The sequence below is a fragment of the Lepidochelys kempii genome, chromosome 8 (assembly GCF_965140265.1).
Source record: "Lepidochelys kempii isolate rLepKem1 chromosome 8, rLepKem1.hap2, whole genome shotgun sequence".
Classification (NCBI taxonomy): domain Eukaryota; kingdom Metazoa; phylum Chordata; order Testudines; family Cheloniidae; genus Lepidochelys; species Lepidochelys kempii.
In genome coordinates, this window is record NC_133263.1 from 83966085 (window position 1) to 83991912 (window position 25828).

Here is a 25828-nt window from a genome sequence, read left to right on the forward strand (position 1 = left end):
CCAATAATACTGGTGAGCATCACCTTTTACTCTAAGTGGCTTATGAAATTCATGCAAGCTTCCAAGTGTGACAGGTGTTCAATGATATACTCTTCATGATGGGTACTCATGATATCATTTGAGTTGACCCAGCTGCTAAAGTAGCTCAGGTTTCAGGCTAGAACAAAATGGACCACTAAATAAATCTGTAAGGATTACCCCTTTATTACATTAAAGTCTTTACTCACCCCTGACCAGAGAAAGAGGAAGACAGACTATTCCCATATCTTCAGCCTTTGACATTCTTAGATTCCCTTCCTCCAGAGTCAATAGCTTCACTGATAATGTTAGTTCAGTCAGCCATGTACTAAGGGAGCCTGACAATTTCCATTGCCATTTCAACAGTGCAGACTGGATCAACCACTCTAAACTGCACAAAACTTCCAGCTTCTTAAGTCTCCCTGTTCCACAAATGAGAAATCATGTCTGGTGCTGTACGATCCCTTTGATTTGCAAACACTAATTATAAAATAATTTTATATTGGCCAGTGATATTTCGAAGTTCTCTTTTAGTTCCTTTTTTGTTTACACTTTACGCTGGCACAATTCTGCCTGATTAGTATTGATGTAAATTCTACCCTGTCAGTTACAGCTCTACTCCCAAGTACATTCTAGGACAATGAGAACTGTAGTATGTCATCACTTTCTAACCAAGTTCTGTGTGGTCAAACCAGAAAAGTGCCTGGAAAATTGACATGGGTGGCTTTCCTTCTCAGTCATGTCCATATCAGATTTGTTGAGTGAAAAGATTATATTTTCACCTAAATCTCAGCAATTGGGATCTGGCAATGATGCCAGGTTCTTTCTCCCGCTTCGATCATTGCCAGTAATAGAGATTTTGCAATCAGTGCCAGCTGACAATCTGGATGACGAGGTGGACTGAGAATCAAGGTTCAAGACCTCCTTTTCACTTCTTGGTGCCAAAGTCAGCACAAGAAAATGACCGAGTGCAAATAACCCATGGAAACTGTAAACGGCTATGCCACAACATGCTTCCCCAAACCTAAGGAAGCCCATCTGCATGAACACTGAGATTGGGGTTCCATGGATGGCAGATCAGAGGCCAGCAAATTTTCAGTGGAAATCATTGCTACTGCATTAACTCCACCCACAGGGTTCTAATCCCCTCTCAAATAGAGGATTGTACATAGCTGTGGGGGGGAGAGAGCCAAGGGCAGCACGATGCCTGAATGAGTCATGCTGCCAAGAACAAAGAAGAGTCCAGACAGCGGCGTGGAGGTTCTGACAGGCTATGTAGAGTTACTAGAATCTACAGGATTTGACTTCAAATCCTTGGGCTCTGTGGGTTTTCATGGCCTTCTCCAGGTGCCTGTTAGTCTATTACCCCTGCAGGCGGTATGTAGGAAAATCTCCAGGAGTTTAAATTCATGGCATTTCAGGTAGACTCTTCTCTCTATGGTTGCCAACCCTCCAGGATTGTCCTGGAGACACCAGGAATTAAAGATTAATCTTTAATTAAAGATTGTCATGTGATGAGACCTCCAGGAATCTGTCCCACCAAAACTGGCAACCCTACTTCCCCTCCCACAGGTTTTCCATGGGAAAAAAGGACCAAGATAATTGCACAATGCTTGGCTTGCCATGTATTAACTGTGATAATCCCAGCACATGGATTTTTGTAACATACAGTTTCAGGGCATTCCATCTCTATGATCCACCAGGGGCTCCCATTTTAGGCTTCCAGGTCCCAGCCATCACCTCTGTTGGGCAGAGCCCCACATCTCACTCTCTCCTGATTGGGGATTTTAAAAGTACACAGGTTCATGCCTTACACTGTGATATGTTCAGCAAGATTGACAGCCTAGAAAGGCCAGCACCTGCTCTTTGGTTTTTCTCTGAAGGCTATGACCAGTGCATTGCTCACAGTTATAATTTACCACACAGCTCTTTCTAAGCAAGCACATCTATTCTTAAGGAAAAAGCATTACAGAAAAAACATATTAAAACAATAAAAGATCCTATATCCATGGTAACAAGCTTAACAGAGGTCAACCTCCCCCCAACTCCAACCGAGGGCTCTGGTAGGTTTTAGTCCTTGAAAACCATACAATAGAAAACCATACAATACCTTCACATAGCCATGGGAGGCTGACGTTGGGCTCCCAGGAGGGCACCCTGTAAGGTTGGACTTGGCAGGAAGCACCGCACAGCAGGACCTGAGTGGCAACCACTCACAGCCCCTGATTGGTCAAGACCAGTACTTAAAGTGGGAGCCACAAAGGGGTGTTGTTTGAGCAACAATATAGATTAACTTCCTGTCTCTGCTCCAGACCCTGCTTGTGATAGACCCTAGACTCTACCTCCTGACCCTGGTTTGTCCTCGACTTCGCTATTTGATTGCTATCTGTAACCTGGTGTCCAACCCCGATCTCCTGGCAACCTGACCCTGCCTGCCTCCTGATGCCTGACTCTCGATTCACCTTCTGGCTTGTCTCAGACTCTCACCTCCCGGTACTTGACTCAGCCTGACTGCCAACTCCTGCTCTGACCGCTAGGTCATCCTGGTCGTGATGGGCTTGTTCCATGGATAAGGCAGTTTGGAGATCTAGGCATTAGCTCTCTTCTACACCAGGGCGAGATCAGCACCACAGTTACTAACCTAATCACCAGGGTATTACAATTTCCACAAAAGGTTCCTTCTTTACAATTTTGCCTTTTTTCATTTTTGTAATATATATAATTATATTGTTTGTAATACAGGCTTGGAAGGATTCGATTTTTAACAGTAAATTTTGATTCCACTGTATACACACACACACACACACACGCCCCCAACAAAAATATTTCCATAGATGATAATAGAAACTTACAGATGGGTAAACTAAGAAAAATGTTGCTTGAGAATTTATTAGAGTTTGATTTAAGGATATTTACTCTGTATATTTTGACATGTAATGTGGACAACTTGTGGTTTAACAGTTATAAAGCTTAACTATTTGAATCCCGGTATCCATTGTCATCAAATAACTGTCTGACTCCCCATAATTTCACAACTGTGAAAATGTCAGAATTGATAAAAACTGGTGAAAAAATGCTTAAAGATAAACACTGATATTATAAAACCTGAATTCTGCCAAGCCTAAATATACATAAGGACAAAATCTCCAGGGTTTAAGCTATATTAATATATTTTATATAAATGTATTATATATTGCTGAAGCCATGGCAATTTGCCATTAAATAATATTTTCAATGACAAATCTCCATGTACTAAGCAATATTCAGTCAAATGTTTGGGACATCCAAAAATATTTTTATCACAAACGAGAGTAATGGAAGTGTTATGAAAATATTTGGTTCACACATGTAGCTGAATGTATCATAAATTCTTCTTTTCAACAAAGAACGAACATTGTTGCCTACTGTGTAGGTCTCGTGGACATTATGGGTTCGGTTATAGAACATTTTGTATATATTGCTTGCATTACATCCACCTCATCCTTATTTCCATCACTAATTCTGTAATTTCAAGTAAACCCAAGAGCACATATCCAGTGAAGATATGAAATACAGTATTCCACTCACACCTACAGGGCAGCACTGATATGTCCCTGTTTTTCTAGGATCTAGATTTGAATGCACTGCTCTCAGAGAAGTACCTGCTGTATTGATCCAAGCAATATCTGAAAGGCAACACTTCAGCAATAGTTTCGCTCTTAACAAGAGTCACAAACACTGACTCAGCACATCTGAAACTGAGCTCTTACCACCCTGCACACAGATACATAACTATGGCTTACTGACACTGTATAATTTCAGAGCAAAATCACATCAATGCAGTGACATAAAATTACCTGCTATGTATGAGTCTCATATTCTTTCCTAATTACTTATAAAATGCACCCTAAACACTATTTCACAAGGAAAAAAATCTATGCGGTAGAAAATAGGATAAATAATCTTATTGGACACATGCTTTCCAAGATGTTAATTCTACTTCAATTCCTGTTTAGCAGAAGTTCTTTAAACTTCTAGCCTGACCTAGAAAAGTAAATAAGTACTGTGTTATTCCCCTTCGAATCCTGAGTTACTAATAAGGAATTATAAATCTCTAGTCACTTTGAAAAACAACCAAATATATCACAAAGTGAAACACAACAAGCAGAAGTTCTGTATCTTTCATGAAAATGAGACTGAAATGGAAGACTAAAAGCATGATTTAGTTTTACAGACCGTGAATTAATACCATATTGCTTCAGCTTTTCTAAAGTGCATACATCTCCTTTCATATGGCAAGAGAGGTGATTAGCAATGTTCAAATAACCGAGTCCAGATTAGTGCAATGTTATTCACCTTGGGAACTCCTGAAAGATAATCAAGAGGGCAAGACTATAACCTTCACATGGTGCTCCTGTTACATGCTATTGATTAACACGACAAATGTCATCAAAAGGCTACTGGACATCGATTTGTCGATATGCCGGTATGATTAGCAACTATAAATATGCACAACTGGAATGAAAACAGGCAATTTCATTCACCAAGCCCAGTCTGCTCCTTCAGGCAGTCGCACTTCATTTTTTTCTAAAAATAGCTAGTCACTGCACTTACAAAGCACCTTTCATCCATAGATTTTACAGCACTTTATACAGATGAATAGAGAGAATTAGCCCCATTTTACAGGTGGGGAGAATGAGGAACAGAGAAGCATAAATTGTTAACATGTGACTTATACTGCAAGCCAGTGGGAGATTTGGTAAACATCCTGGCTCCCTGCCCCTTGCTCTAGCAGCTAGAACATACTGCCTTGATCTTGATCCAGCAAAGCATTTAAATGCATGCATAACTTTAAAGTACACGATTAATCCCACTGGAGCCATTTGTTGGATCAGAGTCTTGGTTTCTACACACATAGGATGAAATCAACCCCTAGTGAAGCCAGTGATAAAACTTCCATTAACTTTAATGGGGCTAGGATTACTCCATGCTTTCTAAAGCGTGCTCTGGATTTGCTGGGCCTTAATTTGATGACCTCAGTTATATCATCCAGAATACTTCAAAAACAGTAGCATGAATTGTCATTAACTACAGCGATTAAGACTGTCTTATAATTAGATCCTTTCAATGTCCTCTTGACTTGCAAATGTGTGTTTCTGACTTTCCCTTATGCTGCTTTCAATTTGATACTAGGATCTCTCTGGTCACCCCGCCTGGTTCAAGAGCTACAATGTGTTTCCTGCAGGTAATGTGACCAAAATTGACCACACTTAGCAGGCATTGTTTATAATCCTGTTTCCTCTCTCTTGCTATAAAACACCTTCTTAAACACCCAATCCCCGTTTCCAAACCTTCCTACTGTAGCTTCTTCCCACTGATTTTGCAGCTGAACTGCTTTGCAGTTCAAGTATTCTGAATATTGAGATTTCAAAATATTTATTCCATCCATCTAAACAAGGCATTTGGAAGGAATTTGCCCATATTATGAATACTATTTAAATAAGTGTTTATGTTCAGGCACTCAGATATCACAGTGATGAGTGTGGTATAAATGCCTGAATAGACCGAGATAGAGAATGTAGCCATTATCATCAGAATTAAGATAATTTTTAATAGATGAGATTTGTGCACAAACTCTGTCCTGCTAGGATCCTGTCATTGTTAGACACAACCTCTCACATCCCTCATTTTCCTCAGATGTAAAATGGGTATAATAATATCTACCTATGTGAAAAGCATTCTGAATTCCTTGGAAGAAAGGTGCCATGTAAGGCAGAGGGAATGGTTTAGAAGTGTAAACATCAGTTATGAAGTACCAAGAATCCCTGGAACAACAAGGTCAAACCTGGTAAGGTAAAATTCAGCCTTTCATCATTCTGAGTTTCATGCCGTTTTCTACGTGGGGTTCTTTCAGATGAGGTCTTAAAATCCCAGCTCCTGTCTGTTGTGGACAACAAAGATTCCATGCCACTTGACCTGTACCCTTGGTCAAACTTTCCATTCTCCTCACTTCTCGGCAGTGTGCTTGCTATCTGGTTGCTGCCCTCCCATTACAGAGGTGGCTGTGTTGGATGGATGTTTGTAAGGCAGTTTGGTATCCTTGGAGATGAAAAGTGCTTGAGAAGTCATAACATAGCAATCCAATTTTAATTTTACCTGATGTACTTGTAGTGCTGATTTTTAATTTTCTGTCCATCTCTAGATCTCAAACTGCACTGTTAACTAAATGGCTTGGACGCTATACCTGTGTGAAACTGAATAAAACTGCTAAACTGAGATTGCTTTCAAGAAGGTGTTGCCTAGCCTCATTAGCAATACAAAAGGGCAGGTAATTGAAATACATGCAAGAAGCTATTAATTCAACTGGTCAAGTAACCTGACAGTTGCTTAAAGCAATCTTTACCTAGACAAAGAGAGGGTTAATTAGAGATATGTAAATAATTTGATTTCTAGTGTTTCAAGTCTGCAAGGTCCAAATGTTCTGTTTAAATAGGTGATCAAAGCACAATGGATGAGCCCCATGTAAAATGGGAAATAAATTATAATGGAGGATGCAATATAATCATGTCACACTGTGTACCAGGGAGATGCAAATAAATGGAATCTGAATACTTCTCATGCTGTCAGACCTCAAACAAGGCTCTGACATTTCTGTCTTTCCTGGGCTGCTCTGTGCATGTCTCCATTGTTGTTAAGTCCCATGAGTAATGTTCAATAGAGGGAGTCTTCCGGTCATGTTCCTCCAGCTGTGCAATGGCACGCCTGCCCTGGCAGATTCTATCGCTTCATTCTTAACACATGGAAGTTATAATAAGTTATATTTGGTCCATCTCCCAAAGAGGGAATGTCTTGCTCAAAAGCCGGTACGTATTTTGGCATACTGGGGAAATAAATCTGTTTTGTTACTACTGACAACTCCACATCAAAGTCAGAAGGCCTAGTCACTGGTGTTGGGGGTTTCCTGGGCACATACACAGCCCTTCTAAGAAGGCATGTCACACTCCTCACAGCTCTGACAGAAAAAGACAGCTATGGCGTTGGGCTGTGGGAGAGCCAAGATTTTACTGCTATGTAGTAAACCAGCTAAAATCTACCAATTCTTCTGTAAACCGGAGAGTAATGCTAGCAATGGGACATTCTGTGTTTCCACTTCAGGTGGTTTAATATCACCTATTTTTATTTTCTGTTTTCTCTCGTCCTGTAAAATACTAATAAATCCTTCTTTTCTTTAATCTAAGCTTAATTGGGTTTTTGGCTGTTATCAGAGGAAATTGCTTGCTGGCATTCCTGAGGGAAGCAAAACGCTGTCCTCAGGAAGGCTGAAGATAACAGTCAGTGCACTGGTCAAGGGCAGGAGAAAAGCTGTTATGTCTTTCAAAGCAGTGCCTCGGCGGGGACAATGGTATTATGAATACAAGACGGGCCAAATGACTAGAGAACACAATGCACCATCCGAGACCGCTATGCATGTAACACAGTACTATTAGGGCATAGTATCATTACGCAGGAGCAGGAAAGAAATGAGATGAGATAGCTTATTTTCATAACGGAAGGGAAATAAGTTCTGGTAAGGCACCTTTACACCAGTATATCTGCACCTACCCTAGGAGGTTGCACCAATTTAACTCAAAATTTAAAATCCAGAGGGATCTTGATCAATTGGAGAACTGGGCTCTAGACACCAAAATGAAATTCAACAAAGACACATGTGAGGTGCTATCCTTAGGGAAGAAAAATCAAAAGCACAGATACAGAATGGGGGAAAACTGGCTTGGCAGCAGGACTGAGAAGGATCTGGGAGTTGTGGTGGATCACAACCTCAGCATGAGTCAGCAATGCGATGCTGTTGCAATGCATTAACAGAGGCAGAGCATGCAAGCCACAGGAGGTGATAGCATTGCTCTACTCGGGGCTGGTTAGGCCTCAGCTGGAGTACTGTGTCCAGTTTTGGTCACCAATGTAGAGAAAGGATGACGAGAAACTGGAAAGGATCCAAAGATGAGTGACAAAGATGATCAAAGAGATGGAATGCAAGCCTCATGAGCAAAGGCTGAAGCAAAGGCTGAAGGAACTGTTAGTTTGGAAAAAGACGAGATTGAGCGGGGACACAATAGCAGTCTAAGTACTTGAAAGGCTGCCATAAAAAAGATGGAGAAAAGTTGTTCTCTCTTGCCACAGAGGATAGTCCACTGGGTTCAAACTACAGCAGAGGTGGGCAAACTACAGCCCACAGGACCCTCCTGCCCGGCCCCTAAACTCCTGGCCTGGGAGGCTAGCCCCCCGACTCCTCCCCTGCTGTTCCCCCTCCCCTGTAGCCTCAGATCACTGCACCGCCGGCGCAATGCTCTGGGCAGCGGGGCAGTGAGCTCGTGCCAGACAGCACAGCTGCAGAGCCGCAGCCCGACCCGGTGCTCTGTGCTGCGCGGTGCCGTGGCTGGCTCCAGCCGGGCAGCACGGCTGCCTGTCCTGGTGCTCTGGGCACCGCGGCTGTAGCTCCACCAGCCACCCGTGCTCCAGGCAGCGCAGTAAGGGGGCAGGGGGGGTAGATAGAGGGCACAGGAGTTCGGGGTGGTGGTCAGGGGGCAGGGGTGTGGATAGGGGTCGGGGCGGGGAACAGGGGGGTTGAATGGGGGTGGGGGGGACAGTCAGGAACAAGAGGGGGGCTTGGATGGGGCGGCAGGGGGCAGTCAGAGGCAGGAGTTCCAGAGGCGGTCAGGGAGAACGGGTGGTTGGATGGGGCAGGGGTCCCGGGGGGGCCATCAGGGGGCGAGAAGCAGTGGGGATTGGATAGGGGACAGGGGCAGGCCACGTCTGGCTGTTTGGGGAGGCACAGCCTCCCCTAACCGGCCCTCCATACAATTTGGGAAACCCGATGTGGCCCTCAGGCCAAAAAGTTTGCTCGCCCCTGAACTACAGCATAGTAGATTTAGATTAAATCTCAGGAAAAACTTCCTAACTGTAAGAACAGCAGGACACTGGAACAGACTGCCTCGGGAGGCTGTGGAAGCACCTTCACTGGAGGTTTCAAAAGGAGGCTGGAAAGCCATCTGTTTTAGATGGTTTAGACACAACAAATCCTGCATCTTGGCAGGGGGTTAGAATAAATGACCCTTGCAATCCCTTCTAACCTATGGTTCTATGATTCTAACTATTTCAGTAGAAAAATCACATCTCTAACCAATATAGTTAAATTGGTACAGAAATTGTGGGCAGACCAGTCCTCACTGAGGAGACATTACACCACAAGTGTAAATCAAGGTCTTAATAAAAAATAGATTGACACCATTTGCTTGCACATCCAGGACTAGAACCACCACTACAAACACACCGGGAACATTTCTTTTTGGTAAGGGCCTTCTGCATGCGTGCACTAATGACATTCCACTAACAGTTCTCCACATGTTATTACAGAGGGTTATACACCAGAGGAGGGTCCGATCTGGTGAGGTGCTGAGAGTTTCCCAGGAGGTGCTGAGTTTCACTGCTCCACTGGAGTTCAGCACCTGGCAGGTCTGAGTTTGAAATTTGTATTTTTCCCTCATGTCACTGTGCTGTTTAGAATATTTATTCAGAATGTGTGTATTCCAAATACTTCCATTTTCAGAATACAATTTAGAGTATAGACAGAGTAGCAGGCCGTTCCCTTCCCAACAGCACTGATAAGAGCCAAAATGTTTACAACATAAAACTATCTCTATAGGGCAGGCTTTCAGACAAATGTAACTGGTAATCAATCTGAAAGAGGCTTAAACCAAGTCATCCTATATGCCCAGAAGTGCTCCTGAAACACCAGACTTATTCTGGAGTACACCAAAAACTGTAATGTTTAATGTAAAAAATACTGGATGTTTCCACTCCACGGTTTCCGAACATCCCATACCAAATTCTATCAAACTAATTTGTCCTGACACTGATGTATAGTTAAGATCTTTTCCTCCAAGATCTCCTAGCAGGAGTACACTTCCAGCCAATGTGTGAGGTGTTAGGATCAACACACACACTGTATAGTCTGATTGGATTTTTTTCAAAAAGAAGACTGCACAAACACTGGAAATTTACCTTTTCTTTTGTGCTGTCCCTAGCATTGACTATTGTTAACCCAAGCTGTACCCTTAACACTGACTCCTACAACGCAAACCTGCTCCCCAAGCCACAATTCCTCTCTTCTGCTGCTCTAAACCAAGCAACTTGGAAAAAGACTGTAATATCCATAATTCCATTACTGCTATTTTGGAAGAGGGCTTGTGGGCAAATAAATAGCTCTGAACTAAATTGTATTCTGTGAATTATTCTGATGCATAATTTGTGTTTAGAACACTCTTTGTGTGCTAAAAACAAGGCATGTAAATAACAATGGATATATTTTTATATTTGGATTCACTGAGTCCATTATGAAAAAATTGATTAACCGTAATCCACATTCAAACAAACACTAATTTAAAGAGACAGCTCAGAACCAAAGAGGTGGTGAACAGCTCACCAATATGCTTCATTTAGGCACAGAGGTAAGGGTTGATGGGTGTTAATTTCCAGCATCTGTATTGAATGTAGCGGATTTCATGATATTTTGTGCTTCTCGGAGTGGTTGTCTCCCAGCCACCATATCACATTGTTATTCCAATTGTCAGTATTTAGATATGAAATACAGTACTTAAATTCAATTACAATATCCACTAATAGAGGTCACTAGGAAATTCCTCATTAGCAGAAATAATTTGGTTTAGAACTTCTATTATTAAAAATTATAAACATTTCCAAAACAGTGGTATATTAATTTTTAAACAATTAATATGTACTCCTAGGGTCTGATTCTGAGCTGTTTTACATTAGTTTTATAGTGGTGTGACTCTGACCTCACTTATTTCTTATTTTATACCAGTGTAAATCAGATTAGAATTGGGCACCCCGTTATCATTTTTCTTTTTCAGCATTCTGATGAGTTTGATAACACACCAGATTTATAAATCTGATGTCTTGTTTAGCAATCACTGTTTTATAATAACACCAACCTAAGGAGCTTAAATCTTTAATTCTCAGGAACTTATTTATATGAGATATCAAGTTCAAGTGCACAAGTTGTCATCTGGATCAATCTGAGATACCTTTGTCAATTCAACATATGAAGGGTTAATTCCAAACAACTTAAGCCCTTTAACATCTTCTAAAAACAACTCATGACCTATCTTGCAAAACAGTCACTTTGCAATTTGCATTGGAGGATTTTTTTTCCCTTCATCTCTTTCAAATGCAGCTTTGCATTAGCATATTCAATAAAGCAAGTAGCACTCCAGCTCTATTAGTTAGAACCAGTCTTGATCCTCATTTCAGCCTAATTGGAGATAATTATTTGATACTAATGTAAAGTGTCAAAGCCATTCTTGAATTTCATTGAGTTATTATTAGACAGATTTTGGTTCAAATCACTCCAAATACTTCAGTTTACTTTTAATACTCTTTCTCTCTTACTGACAGGTCATCATGGTCCTTCCTTGCACATTCAAGCAAAACTCCCAAGAGACTTCAGGACCAAGTCCATAATCTGGTACACGCAATATACATATTGGTCAGTTTGTACAAATCCTGCCAATATAAGATGTACACCGGTTAAACTGAAACATTTTAAAAACTACATTTCGCATAGGTGGAATGTATGGCATATTGTGTTCTGAGTGCACTACTATATCTGACATATCTCAGCTATGTAGAAAGCAGTGACTGTTTTTTTGTTTGGGTATGTCCTATGTGCTGTCAACAGTGAGGTTTGTCAAGTAGTACGAGCAAATATCTTGAAATTCAGTTACGTCTCAGTGGATGGCTGGTTCATTTTATGGAGTCTAGGTTGGAAGTCTGAAAATTAACATGCATACATTTAAATGAATCATGTCTGTGCATTAAGTAGTCACTACATTACTGATATCTATGGTAAGAGGACCAGAGTTATTCTTTGAGGCTCTTGAAATATCAATTAAAAAAAAGGCACACAAGTCTACTTTTCAGTGAATATCTAAGCGGCTCCACAGCCATTAGTCTACAAAGAGTGAACGGGATACATTCTTATCTTTTTTATATGGGGGAGTCACACGCTCAACTCCCATTACTATAAGTGGTGATCATGGGGGTAAAGCTCCAGGAACCAAGATTAGAATGTGCTCCACAGTGCTAGCATTCCACATGTTCCAGAGACTGGCTAGATTTTTACTCATCGGTTTTGAGTGCGCCCAAGGCTCAATGATTGTTTCATCAACTCAGGTTTGTTCCAAGTATAGCTCATCAGATTACAACAATCTGACAGATGTTAAAGTACTTTACAGTGTTAGCTGATGAGCACAGCGTCACAACAACTGAGCAAAGCGGATAGACAACCAGGATCTTTCTTCTCTAAATATATGCTATTAACTATTGCGATTATTCCTACTTACTTTAAAAAAATAATGCCACCATGTAGGTTTGCATTAATGTTCTGAGACAGAATCTGTATATATTGAAATATGACAAATATGACTTTTTATATTCTTAATGTATGAGAACTAACATGAGAACGGACACTTGATCTGAGACAGAGAAAGGCACATATCTATGAACTACCTGGGTGCTAAATACTGTACTTAAGATATGAGGCAAAACCCCCATTAAGTGCTTCCCCAGACCTTGGGTATGTATGTCAGTTTGACAATGGTGCTTCACAGAAACATTGTTCCAATCCCCTACAGCACAGTAACTGGTTTATATCTGAAGGCATTAATACAATTTGTTTCTTAATTTTTTTATTATGCTTTTATATCTTATAAAACATTTCATTTTCTGTCACATTTCCAAGACATACTTGACACAACAAGGACTGACACATGAGAGCACACACATGCACACATAATGCACTGTTAATTAAAACCTCAGTTTTACTGGCACAGAAGTCACTCTGGGAAATTAGAGTTTACAACCACTGAAATAGCATATGGTCAGTGATTTCCTCTGCAGATGCACTTGTAAGAAGCACTGAATACTTCAGTAAATCAGCTACTTAGTCTATCCTGTGATGCTCTACCTTTCTCCTCAATTTTTTGCTGGTATATGATATAGTCAAATTATCTGCTTTTCCCATTATTTGAACATACAAGTATCAGGTTGGAATTAATTATAACAGTCTCCTCCTCTGCATGATGCTTCAAAAAAAACCAAACTCAATAATGAATAGGGAACTGGTGTGCTGTGACCACTGTTTATCTCACTGATCGCAAGAATCTCCTTTTTACCTTGTGCTTCCCCCGTCTGTTTGATCTATCCACTTGTCTCTCATATTACACTTAAGCTGCAAGTTTTTGAGGCAGGGACTGCCTATAATGTTATATGTTTGTACAAGCCCTAGCAAAAGAGGCTTGGACCCTTAGGTGCTACAATAAAAGAAATAAATAATAACAAACAACACAAATTTCTTATTGATTCGACTCATTTACAGCAGCATCCTTTTGTGTCTCTGATTCTCTGGCTAGAACAATTAAAACTTTTCCTTTTCATCCATAATCAAAATACTAATTCTATGAAGGACAAAAAATAGCAGTGAGACCCATGTAACTGAAATGTAATAACCAGAATTAAATTACTCTTCCAAAAATCTCTATAATCTACAGTTTACAGGATCTATACTTCACTTGGGGGACACAGATTTACTCAGCAAAGGACAGCAAACTCCCAACACCCAAGACAGTAAAGACTGTATTCCTCCTCTCTGAGCTGAAAATGGTATTTTCAAACAAATGAATTACTGCACAAAAAACGCAAATGTTTCTACATGCTAGAAAATTACCTTATTACTGTATGAAATGATTTTTATGTCCAGGGTTTTCATCTTGTCACAGGCTCCATCACCAGCATTATGGATTTCACCATAGTGATAATAACTAATAAAGGTCCACACATGCACAAGTCTCAATAGCTGTTTATTCCCAGAGGAAATTGAATCACTTCTTGAAAGATCCATGTTCTGTTCTAAAATGGTTCAAGGCACTCTATACTACCAGGGGAAGTTCAAACCATTCTGGCATTGGACTGGGACAACAAACAGCTCATCACTCATCATGTCACCAATTCAGCAAGATTTTTAACCATGTGTCTAACTTTAAGCACATAAATAGTCTCATTGAAGTCAACTGGAGTAGTTACATGCTTACATTTAGGCACATGCTTAAGTACCTTTGTGGACTGTAAACTACAGCTGTAATTATACTCAATTCTTTCTGCCAGTGTCTTTTTCGTGCATCTGATGGTGGTGTTACTAGTTTCAGGTCCACAAAGTGCCTGGTCTGCTTGTGCAATGAAGCCCAGAATGGCTACGGGAAAGGGAGAATCATCCAATAACTTATCAAAGATAGCCCTTGTGTCAGTATTCCCCAAATCATGCAGATTCCTGCCCAGGTTTACTCAGATGAATGGAGAGGCACTGCACACCTACTGGAGGCATGGTTTCCAAAGTACAGCAGCACACATTCCTTGGCTGAGGTGTGTATTTGCACAGTGAAGGGGGCACTAGAAAACCAAACTGGGGCAAGACAACTATTCTGATGAAGGCTATTTCTTCAAGTTTCCAACTGTGGAATCCAGTAAGGTTTGCTCTTTAATAAATATTTCATGATAAACACAATCTTTGGAACTTGAACACATAGTTAAGTACTGTAGTTATTAAACATATATAGAGTTTGAAATGTTCAGCATAGTTAAAAATACCAAATATTTTGCAGGCAGAGTAATCTGGGTTTCCCTGATTACGCACTGAACTCCCTTGACTCTCTTACAGTGCTACCCAAACTCCTGGATCACTAGTTACTGTTCTTAGTCTTTTGGGAGATGTGTTAGTGCATTCCAGGGATAATTGCTTAAAAATAGTTTGGGGGACTAGATGGTTTCTGGAAATGATAATTATACCTTTCAGATGTAGGTGACTGATGTGAATCCAGGTCTTACTGATAGTGACCCAAAGTTGAGATCATATGACAGCAGTTAGGCAACGTAAGATCAGTGGCAGTGTAAGCTGAATTCTCCATCTTTAGACCACACACTAACTCTATCATAATTTTTACCAAATAGTCCTCGTTCGCACTCTGAACAGAAAAGCCAGACTCGAGCTGCTCAACATTTTCTCAACAAAAAGTCTTTGAATAGAAAAAATGGCCTTTTTTAATAAAACATGTTTTTGCAAAAAATTATCAACATTATAGAAAGTTTTAATTTTTTCAAAAAAAGTGTGCTCTTTCAATATTTTGTAATGTTTTCGTTGAAAACATTCTCAAAATGGTCATCAAGGCTTTTATTTACCGAAAACTGTGGGTTTGGTACTTGAAAAATGTTGATAACCATTTTTATGTTTTTAGTAAAAATTTTGTGGAAAAGTTTAAAAAATGAGAAACTTCCAATCCCTTAAAATTAAAATAACTTTTAATTTTGACATTTTCCACAAAAATGGGTTTTCATTTTTCAACCAGTTCTACCAAAGAATGAAAGTATATTCACGGACATAGAAACTAATTTATGTTCTTAGCCCTTCAGGCTAGTCCCTCCCCAGTCAGGACTGAAGCAGAGAGCCAGAACAGAGAGAGAAGCTTACACTCTCTCTACCTATGCTACAGCTGTCCTGTGGGTGCACAAAGAACTTCAGCCTCCAAGGCTATCCAGACAGCATCTTGCACACACACTCCATGCACTTCACTTAAAACAGAAATTGATGATATATTCGTAGCATGCAAATTACTTCATATTAAATTGCTAATTAAACAATGATGAATTTAATTTGGGCTCATTTTATCTCTGAGTGAAATAAGCAAATAGGACCCCATTTGTTTTCCTGTTTATGGTCTCTTTGATCTACTAAATACAAGGAATATATTGCACTTTTGAAAAACATTTTGCATATTCAGCACGTTATTTCTTACTAACAAAGACCCTGAACCACAATCTCAATTGAGGAACATACAGAAATTGTTCAAAAAGAGGGATTGTCCTCTTTCCAGTATATTATTTATAAATCTCCATGAAAAACTGCAAAAATGCAGACTGCTCGTTTAGCCTGTTAATAGAAAAAACAATATTCCCTGACCTTCACTACTTTTCAAATAATCAATTTTTAGAATGCAAGTCTTATTCTTCATGCAATTACCTGTATATGAAGCAGGAATCTTTCCAGCTGTCACAAAATATCTACAACATCCTACAAACAAACATATTTATACTGGTTCCAATAACCCCAAACCTCACATTTAATATCAAACAATATTTATTCCTGCACATTACTGACAAAGGCTGGGTTTGGGTGTCTGACGTCAAATGTAACTCCAGTTTTATTATAGTGCGGATGTCAAAGGGATGCCACTGCTAATTGGTAATTTGTTCACCATTCAAATTCAAACCATCCTTTTTTAGAATTAACGTTTTCTAAGCCAAAAGAAATTAATCTGTAGCTGCACTTGCATTAAGAACATAGGCCTAAATGTTCAAAAGTGACTAGAGATTTTACAAGCCTCAGTTTTTGCGTGCCCAACATGACAGACGCAGAAGGGGCCTGGTCTCTGAGAATCAGGCCCCTTTAAGGGGCTTCACGCTGGGCACCCAGAAATTGAGGCATCCCAAATTATTAGCCACTTTTGAAAATTTAGGCCATAGGCATTTTAATTACAGATGTAGTATGTATTCTCTAAAATTACTGAACGTCAAACTCTATTTCCCAGCTGAAGATATTAACCGAAGTCTTAATCTCATCCAAATATTTGTATCCTCATTATCAGTGATGGGCAAAAGTGAATTATTACAGGCCATGAATATTAATCCTAAGCAGCACATAACCTCCAAAATCAGACTTAGGACAGAAGTAAGGATGGGGTTTAGAAAGATCAAAACACCAAGACTGGAATAATAATGTTGACAGACTGAGGAAGTAAGTAGCAAGAAAGGGCATCAGGCAAGAAAACATGGAATTTACTTAAAGCTTCACAATTAAATTGCAACGTGACAGAAGCAAATGATAAAAGACTTCAAGGTAGGCAAGTCTCTAAGAAAAGTATCACAGAGGGCATCAGAAAGTACAGTCCATGGAGAATGATCCAGAGTAGTTTTGAAAGGAAAAGTTGTCTATAAAGGGGCTCATGTGCTTCTTTCAAACATGACTTCGATGTGTGACTGGTAGAGAAGATCAGAAAAAGAGATGACACTCATTAACTTTTTTTCCTGACATCAAAAACAGGTTAAGAAGGAGAGGGGATCAAAGGCACACCCCACATATCAATAGACCAGCTAAAGCAAGCAGTGAAAGATGATTTTTGAAGAGAAAATGCCTGAGGAAGGGAGAATGGATCAACATTAATCCCACAAAGGATGATTCCAGAGAATAAAACCAAAATAGTAAACTGCAAAGCTAACAGCCTCCAATCTGATGAGCACAAAGCTTTTCTTAAGAGGCTGACCTGCTGCACTGGATTTCAACCTATAGAGAGAACAAAAAAAACTTTTGATTAAGATCATCTATAACAAAAAACCATCAGGCGGTAAATGAGTTACAAAAGATTATGAATGCATGCAATCTATAATTCTAGAGAGACTATGAGACACTTTTTGATTAACAGTACTAAGGACAGACAAAAGTTACATTTTGTTCCTGGAAAATGCACATAAAAATTAGACCTCCAACACATTTCTGCACAAAGAAAGTCAAAATATCAAAGAATAACAAGCATGAGATACAGAGGGCAACAACAGAAGATCTTGCATAGACTAGTTAGGAAAAATAACAAGGACTTTTCATACACAAAAAGCAGATAACCCAACAACTTGTGCAAATGAATGGGAGCTATATTAACTCCACTGATAGGCAGAAAACAAAAACTACCTAACAAAGAACATCAGTGGGAAGACAGTATAATATATTTGCCTGAACTGTGCTCAGATCAACTATGAACTGAAATGGTCACCAGGCAATTAGGAATAGTCTACTGCAGGACTATGTATATGTAAATATATATGTAAGTATATGTAACCTGCTGGTGAATATGTATTACCGATCCCCCTCTGTGCCTGATCTGCTGAGGATGTGAGTCTGTTATAATTCCAGCTAGAGAAATTTGGCTCAAGCTGCACAAGCATGTGCTTTTAGCACTGGAAGTCCCTGCTTCAATTCCTAGTGTTGGCCAAGATAGTGGTCATCACATATACATATGTTCACACACACACACAGTTAAATAAAACACAGACACGTATTAGAATCGAGCAACCGTTAGACTCTAATGGGGCTACAAATATTCAGCATATCTGTATGTGTTTGCAACATAGAAATCTGAATTTCTAACTATCAGTGAGTTTGAGGGGAAGGTGGTGTATCTGTGCATTTTCAGGGGCAGGGAAGGGGCCAAACATGAGAGAATATGGAGAAACTCTGCAAGGGAAACTTACAAAATTGTCCTCACCTCTGATAACCTCCTGCCATTTTTCTGAAAGGAGCCATCTGCCCCTAAGTAAATATATGCAAAAATTGTTTGTGAGTAGTGGAGAGAGTAAACAACTAACATATTACATATTTCAGCATTTATTATATATCCCGGAAAAATGGAAACAATTATGGTGAAAACTTGATCCTATCAAAATCAATGGGAGTCTGTCATTGACTTCAATAAGGTCAGGATTTCACCCTTGACATTTTACTGCCCAACACTAGTTGTCTTTGTTTAATAAATTCTGGTTGTGTATGAGATGAATGTGTACATTTTAATTTGTTTGATACTACATTCCACACATTAGGCTTTCTGACAATCCGCCAAAAAACAGAGCTCACCCCAAGGGAGAATTTGACATTCCAAGAGGCAATCCTGCCAAGGGAAGATGTTTCCTCAGACACCACAATTTCAGCCGATAATGTTTGCAAGGCACCACAAAGAGGAGCACCACAAAGGGGGGCTGGATATGGCCCTGTGTGTTTTTCTGCCATGAGTGGTGAACAACTAAAGTACCAACAGTCTCTGAGAGGGTTTGAAGGTAAAGATCATACAGAAGGGTCAGGGGAAGCAGTGGATTTAATCCCAGTCCCATTGGAGTCAATGACATATTTCTCCTTGACCAAATAAGTATGTTAGTAGTACTTCATCCTTATGAAAATCATAATGTGCTTAGTCAATCCTGGCTATTTAAATTCAAGTTGACTAGGCTCTAACCATAAGACTACTGATTCTTCTCCCTTCTTCTCTCATCTTATAATTTGACTCCTCCCCAACCATACACACAAAGGACAAGGGGTAGTAACCTTGCCTTAGAAAAGTAAATCTTCAGTAAGATTCCCAATGATTTCAGAGGGCTTGGGATCAGACCTATGCTGAGGGAAATACAGTATATCCATATACCTAATGCTCAACTGGCAAGGTTTTAAGGGTGACTGCTGCACATCTCAAAAATGCATATCAAGTAATCAACAAAGCCCACACGAGCTCTAAATAACCAAAAACATTACAGCAAATAAGCACGTTGAATAGTCATATACTCATTTCTCATTGGTTTCAATGGGACTCAGTGTTCCATACCTGATAAATTATATTATATAGTTGATGCAGCATTACATGAATAATAATGGATATTTGTTTGTTTTTAAGTTCATAAGTCCATAAATACTATTTTCTATGTTGCATCAATTTTAGGATACATAGAATACATTACATCCTATTACAATCAATGAGGGTGAAAATACAATTCAGATGAAGACAAAGATGATGGCCTTTCAGTATTTCTTCACAATTTTCAATAGAAAAAGACGACAAGGAAATTTATGACAATACAGCTAAAGATAGGAGGAAAAAGAGACAACAAAATGTATGACATTGTCTAAAAGTATGAGATGGATTTAGAATCTAATAGCTTAAATTATTCTTGGATATTTTCAAACAAATAAAAGGATACAAGAAGGTAGCTGGCACTTATTTCTTACTGTTTACTTCTTGATTGTGCCCTATCAAGCTTAATTTTCTGTCTATAAATCAAACACTGAAATCATCACCACTTTCCATTCAAAAACTGAAATCTAGGTTCTATAAAATATGGTTAATCTTCTGGAAAACAGCAACAACACTGGCATGCACAATTATATCAGAATCACAAATAAACAGATTTAATAGACTTCTGTAAGACCTGCATAGATAAACTCATCAATCAAATGTAAATGCTTGAATAAAGCAATAATGCTACGTATTAAACATGTCTGCAGAGAACAGTTAGATTCAACAGTTGGCAAAAAGAGCAAAATGAAGTAGAGTATAATTGTTAACACACTAGTTCTCAAAAGAAAAAAGGGGCTGGGCAATCCACAGAAAGGGGGAGGAAACCAAACAGTCATTACGACGAAAATGAAAATAAATGAGAAAGAGGCAGACTATAAAGAGTGAAACATATCAATATGCCCTGTTGTGAGTTATAGTATAAACCTACTCGTACAAAATAGCTATCTGAGTTTTGCACAGCTTTTCATGTGCTCTACAGAGGCTTAAGATTTGTCTTAATTTAAAAATCTGAGTTCTTCCCATGGTCTTCCACAACAGTAATATTGAGCTAACATAAATCTATTGTTGCATCTAAAGAAACATTTTCCTTATTATTCCCATATATTTAACCACGTCTCTTCTGCTTCTTGTTTTTTTAGAGCACCTAAATGATACAGGGTGGTTCCTACAAGTCAGTGAGTTTAGAGTAGAGCTGTGTGAATAACTGGTTTTTGGGGGTTCACTGGCAGTTTAAAAAAAGACTTAAAAAAACCTGTTTTCTTTTAACCAATTCTGAAACTTGTTGGGATTTTAAGCAAATTTTAAAAAGTTTATTTCAGGTCACACAAAATGGTTAGTTTTGTTTCTAGGCATTTTAAAAAGGCAACATTCACAAAACAGCCTGAGAAGGAGTTGCTGCTGCCAGCCCCCTTATAACTGTTAGCCTGGTGGTTAGGGCACTCACATGGGATGTGCCAGCCTGGAGAGGGTCTTGAACCCACATCTTCCTCCTCAGGGGAGTGCCCTACCCAACAGACTAGAAAAGCTTCAAAAACAGACTCCAAGGAGAAACTGCTGAGCTTGAATTAATATGCAAATGAGATACCATTAACTTGGGTTTGAATAGAGACGGGGAGTGGCTGGGTCATTACACATATTGAATCTATTTCCCCATGTTAAGTATCCTCACACCACCTTGTCAACTTTTCTACATGGGCCATCTTGATTATCACTACAAAAGTTTTTTTCTCCTGCTGATAATAGCTCATCTTAATTAATTAGCTTCTTACAGTTTGTATGGCAACTTCCACCTTCTCTGTGTGTGTGTATATATATATATCTTCTTACTATATGTTCCATTCTATGCATCCAATGAAGTGGGCTGTAGCCCATGAAAGCTTATGCTTTAATAAATTTGTTAGTCTCTAAGGTGCCACGAGTACTCCTGTTTTTTTGCGGATACAGACTAACACAGCTGCTACTCTGAAACCTGTCATTCTAGAGGTGGGTCTTTCTCAGTCTCTCAAAGCCAGTCCAGAGTGGGGAGTTCAACATGTGTCTCCTCCCGCACCCCAGGTTCATCTTGCTACTCTGGAACAGGGACTTGAACCAGGTCTTCCCCCCAAGGGGAGTGCCCTAACCAGTAGACTAAAGATTAGAAGAAGGGGGCACCACACCATGCCTTCATTTCATGACTGGTACCAAAGTCCCCTCGGGAATGTAGCCTTTTTTTTTGGGGGGGGTCCAAAACTATTTGGGCAAATTCATGACAAATTCGCAAACAGTTCTATGTTGACTAAAACTGCATTTTCTGGCGAATATAACTATTAATTCAAAAAATGTTGCCCCACTCCACTTTAAAGGCTATTATTATCACAATTTACAAGTTAAAGGAGGAACATTTTGCACTGAATTTTGGAGCACAGGTTTCCAGTATTACATGGTGTAATGCACTGAACATGCACTAAAATGAGGAAATGACACACAGGAAAGAGGACCTTAACACAAAAATACACCCATCACTCAGTAACGGTACACTTCCATTTAAGGATGGATTGAGTTGATACATGGTGGTACAGTATACTGGCACTCATTGAGAGCATGAGCTTCTACAGAATTTAACCTTTACTGAAAGAAGATTATGTCTCTAGCCCTTCTGACTTCAAAGACAAGCTTCCAAATATGACCCAATGACACACTGGCCTCCTGAAAGCCTGAAACAATCATCTCTGAGAGGTATCTATGGCCCCATTTACTTAAACAGGGTTATCGCTAAAGCCCAACAGCTAAAGTACTGAGCAGAGTCAAGGGCAACGTGCAAAGAATCATCGCCGCTGAATGGTGTCACAGATATACGAGATATGTGACAGCCCGACACAGAGCGGCAATACTTGCGCTGTACCATTCATCATCCATAACTGATGAGAATGCTTGGCCCTGATTCAGCAGCTGCACAAAGTTATTCAACTTCACAATGCAAATGTTGAAAAGCTCTGGTTGGATGAGAGAGAGACACTTTCCCACCTCCATCTCCCACTTCATGGTGGCTGGGATGAAAGAGTTATTTTCTCCCCCCACTCTATACCCCACTGTCAGGTCTAGATAGTGGGGTTTATAAACCCCACTATGGGTTTTTTGTTGCATCGGTTTACTTTCCTTTGCCCCGCCCTTCTGGATGCTAGAATAAAAGGCGTTTGGGGCTTCTCCAAGAAGCATGCAGGGGACAGGGAGATCCAGGATTTGCCAGACTGTTGGTCTGTGTCTTTGATGGTTTCATCTCCCATGAAACAAAAAAGAAAGATTTAAAGTGAATGCCTAGAAGTGTGACATTGATTTCATTCTTTTAGCTGTGATTCGGGGGTAATAAAACTGAACCACTTGCAAAAGGCTTTGAAAATCTCAGATAAAAAGTGTAGTGTAAGTGCCAAGTACTATTTTATACAAACAATTAATTGAATATGAAATATATTCTTGAGATGTGTTCATATGTAGCTCAAAGCCAACTAGTTCATTGCCAGTTGAATAGCAAAGTTTGCTAACAGGAACCTGCCTGCTTTTATGGCCCCTAAGTACAGAAGCTGGTACTTGGAAACTGCCATGCTATTTGTTTACAAACTGCCTGTAAATTTAAAAAAAAATCCCTGCCACTAAAGACAAATTAAAACAAATTAAATGCTTGGTTTTAATAAAAACATCTTGCGGTAAGTGGCATTTGATGGAGATGTGTCCGGCGCTAAACATCAGTCCTACAAGAACATGTCCCCAGTGAGAGTTTAGAGAAATGCTTGAACAAATTGTTTAAGACAGGGAAATGAGTATTTGGCACTGGGGTTGTTACATTTCTGGTTAGATGTAGGTGCTGATAGTATTTGTTCTATATCTTGACTCTTTCTCAATAGACCCTGTAGGGGTGAGAATTAAGCGCTGAAAAGTGGGAGCTAAAGCAAAGAGTAGAAGATACCACACTCACAACACCTGTTCTGGCACACACGTGAAAAGGTTCCAGGTGCCTATATTTTTAGAAAGTTTTCACATCTTGTTCTCCTTGGGAACAGCTTGTAATACCTGAAGAGTGGAACCCTACAAACTCTTACAGCTGGCTCTCTCTGAAGCAGGTGGCTAAGAACAAATGCACTGGGTTTAAAATTTTTCTCTTTTAATATTTAAAGATAATGTCAAGCTAAAAACAGATTCAATAAACTCGGTTGTCATTTATGCTCAGGCCCTTTCACACTGCTCCAGCAGCATAACAGCCTGAAAATGGGTAGAAACTGCCTCCTGAGAAAGATCCTGTACAGAAGACCTGGCCGTAAGAGTTCTTCACAGTGGCCATTCTCTCAGCCCCTTGTGTTGGGCATGGTCGGAAAGGACAGCACAGCACAGCGGCTATTCTCTGCTTCCCAAAGACCACAGGAGGCTACAGGAAGTAAAGTATAAATGAGAACAGCCCTGAGGTAGCTTTAACTCACATCTGTTGCCAAGCAGGGCTCTGAATGGTCCACGAATACTTTGCCCCTTGCCCTCCTCCTTCTCTGTCCCAGCCCAGCAATGGAATGATAGAGTCATTCCCAATGTAGCCATATTTACTAGTAGGGGTTGTATTTACTGAAATATTAAACTCTCAGAAAACTAAATACGTGTAATATATGATCCCACACATGTTTGCATTTATAGAGGGAAGGTTTTTGTACTAATGTCTCAGATTTCAAGGTGAGTGACATGTCTTTCCACCTTGTTGGGGACACTGGGGCATGGCCACTAGGTAACTCGAGGGGATGGAAGACCACGAGTGTCAATGAAGCCCCCTCGCACTAGGCCCAGGTGTCCTTGGCCCCCCCTCCCGCCTGGAGGCACTCACAGCAGTTATGCTGAGAATCTGCAACAATATGCTGCAGAGTCAGACTGCCTGAAACTAAGCAAGGCCAAACAGGGGAGATATGGAAGAACAATGCTGAATAAAGCAGCTTAATGTATAGTTTAACAAATGATACAGAGAACCAGGGAACTAGCTGGGAACTGGATTGGCTGGCTATATGGATACTTGGGGCAGCTTGCTATTGGATAAGTATGCTGGGAAAAAGGATGTATAAAAGCCTGTGTAACTTCCTGCTCTGTGTACAGGATTTGAGATTCAAATCTCCCTGTACCTATTTGAAGCTTCAAATACACTTTTCTGCTTCTCCACCCTGTTGTGATTATTGGGTGTAGCACCCTGGGTAACGAACCACTCAAGCTGTTGTTCAGCCTCTTGGCACTGGGTGCCGGCAACAACCTTATTCAACAAATGTATTCTTTTCTGTTCCCTCCACTTTTATTAATATATCCCTGAATGTGAGCACTCTTCTCCCTTCGGCGGATTTATAACACCACATTTAAAAGATGTTCATAACTCACATTAACATCTAACTGGCAGCAAACCTGTTGCTTCCATTTCAGCCCTCTTGGCTCCTTGATTACAAAGTTCTATTAACTGAAAGACAGCACCAGTTCACCAAGATAATCAAGAAGAAAGGTCAGTGGCTTATGAAAGAAAGTTCTGGTCTTTTAGTGAACCTCTGGGACTTCAGCTCAGCACTAACTTGAAGTATTAAAAGGCAGGGTTTCAGTGGTCCCTCAGCACTGGACTATAATCCAGGCACCACTCATAACATAGTACTGCTGTTAAATAAAGGCCACAACTGAGAACAAATGCTGCATCAACTCTCAACCATGCAAGCCTCACAGGTGAAGGCTGAGAAGACATTATGAGGGGCATGTGGGTTAGCCGGCAATGCAGAGCTTGTATCTTTCCTTAAATATGGAACTGTTGATAAAAGCAGGCATCATATTCCAACAATCTCAGCCCCTTATCTCAGGGACCATAAAAATGCTTCAAAATTAATAACATCATGAGTTCCTTCATTCCAATTACGCATCAGCACAGCAACCCCCATTTCTCTTACAGTATACTAGGTTTCCCCTTCTATTTTAACAATGAGACCCCCTGCAGGAAGCTGAGAGCTCTCAGCATGTTGCAGAAGGTGCTCAGTATCTCACTTGACTGGACCCTATATTACAGCGGTTCCCAATCGTTTCATCGAGCTACATGCATTTAGCAGAGAGAGGACCTGATCTCCTACTGATCCCAATGTAGGTCGGGAAATGATCAACACGCCCATGTAGAAGTGGAGGGTGCTCTGCACTTTACAGGCAGGGTTGAATGTCTCAAAGAATTGAGACCTCAGTATTGAGAATCCTTCCTAATGGCATTTAATCAAATCAGGCTGCAAACTCAGGTTGTGCTCCTGCTCCCACTGAATGAGGTGTGCCCCTGGCTGTGGCAGAACCAGGATTGGGTC

At 40.1% G+C, this 25828-nt stretch overlaps 1 protein-coding gene across 6 annotated transcripts in view; it reads right to left on the bottom strand.

The window, feature by feature from the left end:
* The window catches only part of ST6GALNAC5 (ST6 N-acetylgalactosaminide alpha-2,6-sialyltransferase 5), a 150314-nt gene that overhangs the window by 106540 nt on the left and 17946 nt on the right, over positions 1 to 25828 (bottom strand). For 5 of the 6 annotated variants that reach the window (XR_012160440.1, XR_012160441.1, XM_073357303.1 and 2 more), the window contains exon 3: positions 18438 to 18481. The exons of the other annotated variant lie outside the window; for it this stretch is intronic. Coding sequence is in view for 3 of the 5 variants with exons in the window: in XM_073357303.1 (XP_073213404.1) it covers positions 18438 to 18481 (44 nt within the window). In the remaining 2 variants the exon portion in view is untranslated. The remainder of the gene's footprint in view (positions 1 to 18437; positions 18482 to 25828) is intronic. 6 annotated transcript variants of the gene reach the window in all.